Here is an 11,932-nt window from a genome sequence, read left to right as displayed (position 1 = left end):
TTATAACCCAGCACAATGTTAAAGGGAATGTAGAAAAAGGTAAATGTTCCAAAGAACAGTTTTGAGCTTTTAGATTATCTCTGACTAGGAGGTGAAGAAGGGCGGTTTCAAACATGCTAGCTAATGCTTATATAATATATATCACCAAGATATATGACTTTCTATACATGTCGTTTATTACAAATGACTTATTGACTGAACACACCTCTGTTCCACTTAGAGCTGGGTAAAGTGCAGTGTAGTAGTTAGACCTGGCCATTTTGTATGTGTTTGCTCTTTCTGGTTACTTGTACAAAATATATTTGGACCTTTGAGGCAAGAGCATTCTCTTCTGTACACTCTAGTTTTCTGTATGTTAGGTCATTGAAAATAACATTTAGAAAGTCTTGATTGGTTATTGTAGGACACTAGCATAAAAAGGATACTGTATGTTTTCAGATGCAATTCAACCCAGCATGTTTATAACCTACTGGAATAGTAAAATGGACAGTTTGTTGTAATGAGCTTTTATTATTGTTACTAAATGTTTTTAAATGTTGGATGCAGATAACTGAATACATTACATTTATAGCCATAAAACCTAAATGGTTTTCCTTATGACCACTGGCCCTTTATTTAAGAAAACAAATAATTTCTTCTGGCCTCATTTAGTAGGTACATATAGTACTCTGCTCAGTAATATTGCCCGGTGGGTAGTCGAGGTAGACAGAAGTAGTCATTTGCAAAATTGCTCAGATTTATTGGGTTTGCATCCAGTCGGATATCCTCCAGAACACGCCTGATGAAAGTAAGATCCCGGCTGTCGCAGAAAGTATCTTTATGTATTGTCTGGATGTTGTTATTCTACATGTACACAAAAAAAAAAGTTCAGTGGATTATTAGTAAACAATTTTAATACTTTAATATGCTTCAGCGAAGTAGATTAGAGAAAAGCGCTAGGGTGGAGGCACTTATAAGCAAACATAAGTTGGGCTGCTCAGACAGGGTCATTGGGCCAGTATTCCATTGCAACAGGGTCTTTGGGTTTAGAGGATAGGGCAGTTATGTTCTTGGGTTTGGAGCCCAGATCATTGGGGCCTTCATTCTAGAGTCCAGGGCAACAGTCATAACATGTGGGGCAGAAATTGTTGGGGTCTCTGATAGTGCCATCATCCCAGGCCGCCCTGAAGGAGAAGTAATTTTGGGGCCTACAGGCAGAACAACTACTGTATCTTTGGAACCTGTAACAGAGAGGCAACGACTAAACACTCAGGCTGGTACTAACGTAATAAGTCTAGGTAGAATTATTTTGTCAAAAGCAGAATATCTGTATCAATGGAATTGGACATATCTCAGTACATTCTGGCAATTATATGGCTGAAACCAAAATGTTGTGATTGAAATGAGAATGCTTGTACTAGTGGATCAGGTGGTAGTAATGGATCTAGCGGTATCCCAGGAGATTAGACACTTCAACAGTGTCTGGGGTGCCCTGGAGAGGGGGATCTTTATTGGGGAGGTCCCACCTCCTCAGGGATCCTCGGTCTGGGCGTCATTACACCTCAGTTCAAAAGAGTCCAGTGCTGCGTGTGGAAAATACAGGGGACCCCTACTCATTTAGTCCCTGTATTTCCACAACCAGGACTGGCTCACTGAGCCTGATGCTTTTTTGATGAAAATACAGGGGAACCTAAAGTTTTTCCCCCCCTGTATTTACGCAACCAGGACCGGCTCAGAAAAGCTTGGTGCTGGTTGTGCTTTTAGGGGGGACCTCACATATTTTTTTTTTTTTAACATTTTACTATTTTTTTAACACACAAGCATGAACGGATTTCACAGATCTGTGCATGTTTCTGTGTAACTCAGACCTGCTTAGGCTATACTCGCTAGCCTGAAGCAGGTTTGTTATTTAATGTGTTTTACAGTAGATCAGTAATAGTGTGCAAGTTAAAAACCCACACTCTTACATTGGCCAAGTTGTATCCTCACAATGGGAAAACATCTGGATTCGAGTTTTGCCATTGTAAGGCGGTCGCACAGGGGCGCCACCCATAGAGGGCGCACCCCTCCCCAACATCCCGATTTCAGCGGGACAGTGCTGTCCCACTGTTCCACACGTGGTCCGAAGTGGCCCGCTGGTGGTCAAATCGGGAGGTTGGGGATCCCCGCCGCCACAGCTGTGCGGTGGTGCCAGACCCCCGGAGCGTGAATCCATTCACTGACGGCAGAGGGCTGGGAGAAGCCCAGCCAGTGACTGAGGGCTGGGCTTTACCCCCAGCCTGACGTTATTTGGAGGCGTGCCATGCAGGCCTATGGAAATGTGGTCACGCCCCCAATTTTGGTTGATTACAGGGCGTTATGTACCGGGCCGGCACAGGGTGCTCAGACCCCTGGAGCCGGCTCTGGTTGCGGGGGTGTAAGAAACATGCAAGTTTGCATGTTCTTGCACCATATGACATAGGGTGAGTTCTAAAAAATGTGCGAGTATAGCGCATTTGGCCCCATGTAAGACCAACTTATTTTGACACAAGATTTGTCAGGGTTCAAGATATTTGGGGCCATATTAAATTTGGGGTGAAAAGTACATTATCGGCGATAATTTTTCGCCTATTTTCAATATCCCCGTATTCAATTACATTGACTTTTCGCCGGTGCGAAAAGTCAATGTTAAAAAAAGGGGATAATTTTTCGCCGGCCTATTGCTGGTGAAAAAAAGTGCAGAATTGGGGTTTAGGGGTGCAGGCTTAAAACAAATAGCCTGCACCCTTGGGAATGACCCCTTAAAACGACTTGTGTCAAAAAAAGTAAAAAAAAAAATAGGGACACCCCAAAAAAATTAGTTCAATTTTGGGGTTAAAAAAAATAAAATAGGGGGAACAAATTTTAAACTAACGAAATAAAATCAGAGGGGGGTTCCCAAGTATGCGGCAGGTGTATTAAAGAATGCGGGTGATAGCAGCAGGTGCAATTTTGAAGAATTTTAAAAATGCACCTTAGGGACTTAAGTAGGCTTGCACCCATTTTCATGTACCCCAAACTTGATGCACCTAGTTTTTTTTGTAAAAAAAAAAAGCTAAGTGCTCTTCTTCACCCCTTCTTCACTGTTGGGTAAAAACACTTGCCGTTGCTACGGTATTTAAAAACCATACTTACCTTCCGCAGGCAAAAATGGGGGTACCCATAAAGATAACCCATGTCAGGACATCATTAGGGGGGTCCCTGGATGCTTTCCCGAAAGAAGCGGAATTTTCCCCGATACTTAGCTTTCCGCCGGGTCCCGTTTTCGCAGCTTTCAAATTCTTTACAGGGATAAAGCGGGCGTGCGCCCGATTCTTTATCCCCGTCAAACCTCCGATATGGAGCAAAAAGTCCAGCACGGACTTTTCGCTCACATATTGAATACCCCCCTTAGGAGGATACATATGTGCAGGGGAGAATTTCAGTTGCTGCAAATAAACTGAATAGCAGCACTGGATGTCTGGAACCACAGGGCACCCTAGAGACAAGGTCAGGTAGCAGTATACACAAATAAGAAGCATTGCCAGGTGTAAGGCCAAGGTGACTGAGAGAGATCAGGGCAGGGGATGCAGTCATCAGGTCAACATTCACAATGTCTGTAATCATAATGTCGACGGTTATGTTGGCATGCACCATGTCGACACTCTCAGAATGTCAACATTAGGCTTAGGTTGTGGGATGGGAGGGTTAGGATTAGGCACTTAAGGGGTGGTTAGGGGGTAGGAATAGATGCACTGTACTCCCCAGAACTCTGGGGCATAAGATGACTGTGCCTGCACTGCTCCTCACTTGACCGCCGGTTTCGGGAAGCCGCCGCTACTGTCGGGACCAGGGAAAACACCACTAGACTACCAGGGAAGGTTTGTCAACCTTCTATCATGTCAACATTTCAGTAGTGTTGTCAACATGAATGTCAACATGATCAATACTGCATGTGGACATTTCGACCATCTCGAGATTATTATGTCGACATTATGAATGTCAATGTAGTGTACCCCAGGGCATGAGTGAGGAATCACAGCCAGGAATCCAGGAACTATGAAAGTGAACTACTGCCTAACCCCAATCTGACAGTATTGCTTTGCCAGATACTGTACCGCCTCAATAGGAGTGGTAATCATTAGTATGAGACACAGCTAACTTTGGCGGAGTGGGATTGCAGTGAGCAAGGTTTTTCATAAAGAGAGAAAGACTGAGAAAAGAGTAAACATTTGTGGATACCTGTAGATGAAGACAGCGAAGGCTGACTGGAAGAGAAACAGGGACATAGTCCAGTTTGTTGTTTGACAGATACAAAAACTGCAGCTTTGTGAGATCCTGCAAAAAAGTTAAACCAATTTTTTACCAGAGACAACTAATACAATATGACAATATGAACAACATACTTCAACAGAACTCATACTGCTTTGGCGATTATTGAAATGTATTTTGATTTATGAATTGCATTCCCACTGTGTTCTGTGTCTAAATATTTTTTTTCTCTTCTCCTCTATTCTAAACTGTTGGTTGCAAGAAGAAAAATCATAGTTGTTAAACGCAAGGAAATCAGTGTTTTCGTCACCCCATATAAAGGGTATAGTTTCGGGATTTTTTTTTTACAGAATGGCTCTGAGGAGTTTTTTTTTTACCCAAGATCCACTAGTTGCAGGAGAAGGTCAGTAAAGGTTAATCCTGTAAGATTTCCCAGTTATATGTATACCAAAGTAAGTGTGTTTCAACTGTTATCAATGATTGCCATTGTATAATGTCTGTTAAAGATCTACACCTACCCTGGATAGATCTGTTCCTGCCATGAAGAAGCTAAGAGCATCTTGATCCACATATGTGCAAAATGTAAGTGCAAACCAGGGTGGGCTTCCTGAAGACTAGTTAGGGAGTGTAGATCGTCCAGGAAGCACTCATCTGCTGCTTAGCATTGTAGGGTTTAACCCTGAGACAAAGACCATGCTAATCCCATCACTTAGGCTCCTCCAGGAAGAGCTAGTGTGTGATCCTAACAGATATTGTGGAGCTGCTGCTGGCAGAAGGACATCAAGGAATATGGGCAATACCATATAAGGTAAGTGGTGATGGATAAAATCTGCCCTATAATGAGGTAAGAAAGTACAGCCGTGCCTGGTTTCTGCAGTTGCCGTCATGGACGCGGCCATGACCGTTTACATCACCTGACGACTCTATGTCACAGTTGGTGCTAGTGAGTTACCTGTCTCAGGTGATGAACTGGAAACACTGGAGGGCAGCTGGACTGGAAACGTGGATAACATGAATAGCTCTTTTAATATAAGAAGTGGGTAGCAGTGAGAACTGCCTTTGGTGATGAGTGACTGGAACTGGAAACTTGAAGCGTTGGAGTGAGACCAGAAGGAACTTGGAGGGACCGGACTGGGACCGGCAGGTAGGCTGACTGAGCTGGTTGGGGTACCAGTAGAAGAGCTTGCAGACGGATGGTAGCGTGGAAGCTACTTGTTGTGGCTTGGGAAGTCGTGGGCAGATGTTGGTAGCTGGGTGGCTACATGGAGTGGCTGGATAGCCGTGGGTAGATGCTGGTAGCTGGGTGGCTACGTGGAGCGGCCGGATAGCCGTGGGTAGACGCTGGTAGCAGGGTGGCTACGTGGAGTGGCTGGATAGCCGTGGGTAGACGCTGGTAGCTGGGTGGCTACGTGGAGAAGCTGGATAGCCGTGGGTAGATGCTGGTAGCTGGGTGGCTATGTGGAGCGGCTGGATAGCCGTGGGTAGATGCTGGTAGCTGGGTGGCTAAGTGGAGCGGCTGGATAGCCGTGGGTAGACACTGGTAGCTAGGTGGCTACGTGGAGCGGCTGGATAGCCATGGGTAGACGCTGGGAGCTGGGTGGCTACGTGGAGTGGCTGGATAGCCGTGGGTAGACGCTGGTAGCTGGGTGGCTACCTGGAGTGGCTGGATAGCCGTGGGTAGACGGTAGCTGGGTGGTTACGTGGAGCGGCTGGATAGCCGTGTGGAGAAGCTGGCAGCGTGGAAGCTACTTGGAGTGGCTTGGGAGCCGGAGGTTAGAGATGGTAGCGTGGAAGCTACTTGGTGCGGCCTGGGAGCTGTGTGGAGAAGCTGGCAGCGTGGAAGCTACTTGGAGCGGCCTGGGAGCCATAGGTGAGAGATGGTAGCATGGAAGCTACTTGGTGCGGCCTGGGAGCAGTGTGGAGAAGCTGGCAGCGTGGAAGCTACTTGGTGTGGCCTGGGAGCCGTGTGGAGAAGCTGGCAGCGTGGAGAGCTGAACGCAGCAGGCTTACGAATAACACTGGTCTAGGAAACAGCAGGAGCCTGGGACATACTGGTACACAGAGGTACAGCTATATCACAAGTAGTACACCACAGGACGTAACAAGATGTTCAAGCACTGAGTGCTATTAGAGGAGGATCTATGGGCCTGATTCAGAGCCGCTCGTAAGCGGCCGCTCGTTCGTTTCGAGCGATGTTTGCCCCAACTGCGCATGCGTACGGATCGTAATACGAATGCGCGAACCAGTCAGTGCGGCCGAAAATCGTTTGTTCGCTAAATAGCGAATCCCTGCTATTTTGAGTGACAGGAGGAGTCGTATGTGGGTGGTAACAGGGCAAGGTGCAACGGGGAGTGGAGATCCGAACGCAGGCGTGCTTAAAGGTCAAAACGGGCGTTTTATGGGTGTGCATAATTAATACAGCAGTGTCATTGACCACGTCACTAGGTTATTTTATAGTCAGAACTGCTCGCAAAATTGCGGTAGGAAAAAGCAACCACAAGAATAGCGAGCAGTTCATACGCTGGTCGATGTACTCGATTAATCTAATAAATAGCGGAAATGACGTAGGATGCGAGCGGCCAGGGGGCGTAGTTATCCAAAAAACGACCGCAAGTTTTGTTCGCTCATTCAGACATAGAGGCGTGAACAGACCGCAAAGAGCGAACGGTTCATTTGAATAGCCACCCCTTTTTTCTGAACGAACGACCGCAAATAGCGTCCGGCTCTGAATGAGGTCCTATATACCTAGAGTCTGGCAGCGATTGGTGGATACAGACAGGTGGTCTGGCAGTGGCATTCAGAGTGGAGCAAGGCACAACATGCAGAGGGAGTAATCATCTCTGCAGCCCTTGAGAATCAGGACCACACCTGTGATTCCAATTAAGACTAGCAATGCTCACAGACAGGGCAGAGTCCAGGTGATTAATCGGTGTGAGGAGGAGAGCAGTCTGCAAACACAGGGTTTTCACAGCCAGCATGATTCAGCCAGAGCAGATCTCCCAGGGGAATTACAAACACAGATCCAAGGAGCAGCTGGCAGAGGTAAGTCTCAAAAGGTAAAAACTAGCCAGGATTGTGACAGTACCCCCCTCTTCATGGGTGGACTCTGAACACCCAAACAAATACATAGGAGAACACGAAAAAGTTAGACACTCTTGAAACTGAAGAACTTTCTTCCAAACATGACATTACAGGAGCTTCAAACATAGGGACACCATCTCTCTTGAAACATCTCTTTAGACTTCCTCTAAATTCTTACATTTATTGGGATACCAGGAGTGAAATTTCTTCAAAGGGGATGATTCAAGACCTTCATCGATTCTTCTTTCTGCTGCGAGAACGTTTTGTGCCAGCCAACAGACATGGAACCTCTGGTAACTCCCGTGGAAATATATGACTGGGAAGGACAGGGTCAAATGACAGATGGTGTTCAGGGAATGGAGAATTATCATATGCAGGATTGAGTTCAGATTCCGAGTCAGCATCTAAAGGTAAAATGGAAGGTTTAGTAGGACTTGACCAATGATAGGACTCCTGGGAGGAACTAAGCGAAATATAACCATTTTTTATGGTTTTCTGGGAGGTACCGCAGTATGAAGAGGACAAGGAGGTGGACGCACATCTCATGTTCAGGGATGCCGATTCTATAGCACCACTCTCCTTGGATGCTTCGAATTCAGCATGTTGGCCCTTGAAAACTTGACCTTGTTCGAATTTTAGGGAAGTGGAGGACTCAGCAGGGGATGATTCCTTAGTAGAACCAACAGACTGCTTGGACTGATTTTCAGAACTGAGAATTTCACTAGAATTTCGTTTGACAGGTTTAGGAGCAAACTCTTTAATAACAGCTTCACTGAAAGTTTTTATACTTAGAAGCTCAGGATCTTTTGACTCGATGAAAGGGTTGGCCCAGTCCTTACCTCTATAGGAAGCGAAAAGGTATTTAGTAAAGTTGGTTGGAGTGATACCACAAGCTGGATCTGCTTCCATGATTGTAGCATAATGCTTCAGTAATGCAAAGTATTGCGATAAGTCCCCATCGAAGTATATGCATTCTGGAGTATCCGATGAAGTTTGTGTGTTCGAGGATTGTGAAGTTGATAGCTGTTCGGTACTTGGACTAACTAAAGGAACTGGAAGGAGTCCTGAGGAGCCAGAGACAGTAACTTCAACAATCGAGGCTGAGAACAGACTACAGGAACTGTCATCCTCTGGAACGATATTTTCAGGAGATGCTGAACAGCAGCCATGATCAGGATTAGTAGTACATGACACTTTTCCCTGGGAACTGGAACCTAGAACCCACTCCTGGGGCATGAGACTTGAGACCCCCTCCTGGGGTGCGATAGTTGAGACCCCCTCCTGGGGTGAGGCACTTGAATTCTCCTCCTGGGGAATAGCACTAGAAACCCCATCCTGGGGCATGAGACTTGAGACCCCCTCCTGGGGTGTGAGACTTGAGACCACCATCTGGGGTGCGAGACTTGAGACCCCCTCCTGGGGTGCGAGACTTGAGACCCCTTCTGGGGTACGAGACTTGAGACCCCCTCCTGGGGTACGAGACTTGAAACCCCCTCCTGGGGTACGAGACTTGAAACCCCCTCCTGGGGTATGAAACTTGAAACCCCCTCCTGGGGTACGAGACTTGAAACCCCCTCCTGGGGTATGAAACTTGAAACCCCCTCCTGGGGTATGAGACTTGAGACCCCCTGCTGGGGTGCGATACTTGAGGCCCCTTGCTGGGGTGCAAGACTTGAAACCCCCTCCTGGGGCTCAAGACCTGAGACCCCCTCCTGGGGCGTGAGACCTGAGACCGCCTCCTGGGATGCGAGACCTGAGACCCCCTCCTGGGGTGCAGGACTTGAGACCCCCTCGTGTGGTGCGAGACCCCCTCCTGGGGTGCGAGACTTGAGACCCCCTCCTGGGGTGCGAGACTTGAGACCTCTTCCTGGGGTGCGAGACTTGAGACCCCTTCCTGGGGTGTGAGACTTGAGACCCCTTCCTGGGGCATAATTCTCGTAACCCTCTCCTGGGGTGAGAGACTTAAGGTCCCCTCCTGGAGTACCGAACTTGACACTCCCGGTTGGAGTATGGGACCCAAAATCCCCTTCTGAGGAAGCTGACTCGACTTTTCCTTTTGGGGTATGGAACATGAACCCCCCTTTTGGGATGCGAGGACAGAAACTTCCTCCTGGGGTGAGTGACTCAGAACCCCTGCTTGGGTTACGAGACTTGAGGACCCTCCTGGGGTTGAGACTCTGGAGACCCCTCCTGGGGTTGCCAACTGAGTCCCCTACCAGAACAGGCAAAATCCAGGCTGGGACCAGAACAGGGAGAATCCGGGACGGGACCGGAACATGCAGAATCCTGGCTGGGACCTGAACAGGCAGAATCCGGGCTGGGACCGGAACAGGCAGAATCTGGGACGGGACCGGAACAGGCAGAATCCGGGCTGGGACTGGAACAGGTTGAATCAGGGCTGGGACCGGAACAGGTTGAATCCGGGCTGGGACCGGAACAGGCAGAATCCAGGCTGGGACCGGAACAGGCACTGAGACGTTGACACCTGGAACCACTGCTTGAATTGCAAAGGGAACAGTCTTTGATAAAGTGGTCAGAAGCTCCACAATAGAGACAGAGATGTAAATCTTTACGCCGCTGGGGTTCAGCCACAGAGTGCTTGGAGCGCGGGTAACTTCGATGTCTCTCTTTACTTGGCATGGAAGAATCTTTGGTTCTTAGAGATTCCAAGACAGAGTTTTTAGTTGAGACAGAGGTAGCTCTAAGAAATTCAGGAATGATCTGAAAGATTTTGCTGAGTAGAGCCTGTAGCTGTTCCAGCAGTTGATGGAAGATAGTTAGGGGTTCAGGTAAGATTTGAGTATCATCTAGCTGGTTAGTCAGAATTTGCAGAAGCTGTAGTACTTGATGCTGTACCACCTCCTGTGAATCCAAGCGAGTGATTAGGTTACGGAAAGCACTTGATCCAGGATTAGGTGCTTGATCCGCCACCATCATTAGGCTTGAACATACTGTCACAGTTGGTGCTAGTGAGTTACCTGTCTCAGGTGATGAACTGGAAACACTGGAGGCCGGCTGGACTGGAACCATGGATAACATGAATAGCTCTTTTAATATACGAAGTGGGTAGCAGTGAGAACTGCCTTTGGTGATGAGTGACTGGAACTGGAAACTTGAAGCGTTGGAGTGAGACCAGAAGGAACTTGGAGGGACCGGACTGGGACCGGCAGGTAGGCTGACTGAGCTGTTCGGGGTACCAGTAGATGAGCTTGCAGATGGATGGTAGCGTGGAAGCTACTTGGTGCGGTCTGTGAGCCGTGTGGAGAAGCTGGCAGCGTGGAAGCTACTTGGAGCGGCCTGGGAGCCGTAGGTGAGAGATGGTAGCGTGGAAGCTACTTGGTGCGGCCTGGGAGCCGTGTGGAGAAGCTGGTAGCATGGAAGCTACTTGGTGCGGCCTGGGAGCCGTGTGGAGAAGCTGGTAGCGTGGAAGCTACTTGGTGCGGCCTGGGAGCCGTGTGGAGAAGCTGGTAGCATGGAAGCTACTTGGTGTGGCCTGGGAGCCGTGTGGAGAAGCTGGCAGCGTGGAAGCTACTTGGTGCGGCCTGGGAGCCGTGTGGAGAAGCTGGTAGCGTGGATAGCTGAACGAGCAGGCTTCCGAATAACACTGGTCTAGGAACCAGCAGGAGCCTGGGACATACTGGTACACAGATGTACAGCTATATCACAAGTAGTACGCCACAGACGTAACAAGATGTTCAAGCACTGAGTGCTATTAGAGGAGGATCTATATACCTAGAGTCTGGCAGCGATTGGTGGATACAGACAGGTGGTCTGGCAGTGGCATTCAGAGTGGAGCAAGGCACAACATGCAGAGGGAGTAATCATCTCTGCAGCCCTTGAGAATCAGGACCACACCTGTGATTCCAATTAAGACTAGCAATGCTCACAGACAGGGCAGAGTCCAGGTGATTAATTGGTGTGAGGAGTAGAGCAGTCTGCACACACAGGGTTGTCACAGCCAGCATGATTCAGCCAGAGCAGATCTCCCAGGGGAATTACAAACACAGATCCATGGAGCAGCTGGCAGAGGTAAGTCTCAAAAGGTAAAAACTAGCCAGGATTGTGACACTCTATAGCCAATGGTAGCATGACAGTGGTTAGCTGACGCTGTCCACCAATAATCTGCTACTGCAAAGGATAAAGCCAGACTGCGTACCACAGGAAGTTTTCTGAGCAATGTTGTAATTTTCCAGTGTCTACTGAAGATCTCGTTCCAGGTCCAACCTCATGTTTTCCCTGTGCTTACCAGTGCCAACTATTGTGCAGAAGTACATCCACAACACCTCACCTGTCTGTGGATCATTTGCCACCTCATTGTGCAGAAGTGCGTCCTCAACATCTCGCCTGTCTGTGAACCACTTGCCACTTCGTTGTGCAGAAGTGCGTTCACTATACCTCGCCTGTCTGCGGATCATTTGCCACTTCGTTGAGCAGAAGTGCGTCCTAGACATCTCACCAGTGTTCAGAGCCAGCCTCAGTACCACTGTCACCACAACATCCAGCCTCAGTACCGCTGTCACCACAGCATCCAGTCTCAGTACCGCTGTCACTACAGCATCTAGCCACAGTGTCACTGTCACTACAGCATCCAGCTTCAGGACCG

At 48.2% G+C, this 11,932-nt stretch overlaps 1 protein-coding gene across 1 annotated transcript in view; it reads right to left on the bottom strand.

Annotated features, from left to right (window-relative positions):
- Positions 1–517: 517 nt before the first annotated feature.
- OPTC (opticin) overlaps positions 518–11,932 on the bottom strand; it is a 97,479-nt gene continuing 86,064 nt past the window's right edge. The window contains exons 6-7 of the mRNA XM_088458173.1: positions 4,219–4,314; positions 518–843 (exon numbers count right to left, since the gene is read on the bottom strand). Coding sequence (XP_088314299.1) covers positions 673–843; positions 4,219–4,314 — 267 coding nt within the window. The 3' untranslated portion in view covers positions 518–672. The remainder of the gene's footprint in view (positions 844–4,218; positions 4,315–11,932) is intronic.

The sequence above is a fragment of the Taudactylus pleione genome, unplaced genomic scaffold (genome assembly GCF_031769625.1).
Source record: "Taudactylus pleione unplaced genomic scaffold, aTauple2 ptg000814l, whole genome shotgun sequence".
Lineage (NCBI taxonomy): Eukaryota > Metazoa > Chordata > Amphibia > Anura > Myobatrachidae > Taudactylus > Taudactylus pleione.
Note: the sequence above shows the minus strand (reverse complement) of the source record. Positions and strands in the feature narration are given on the sequence as shown.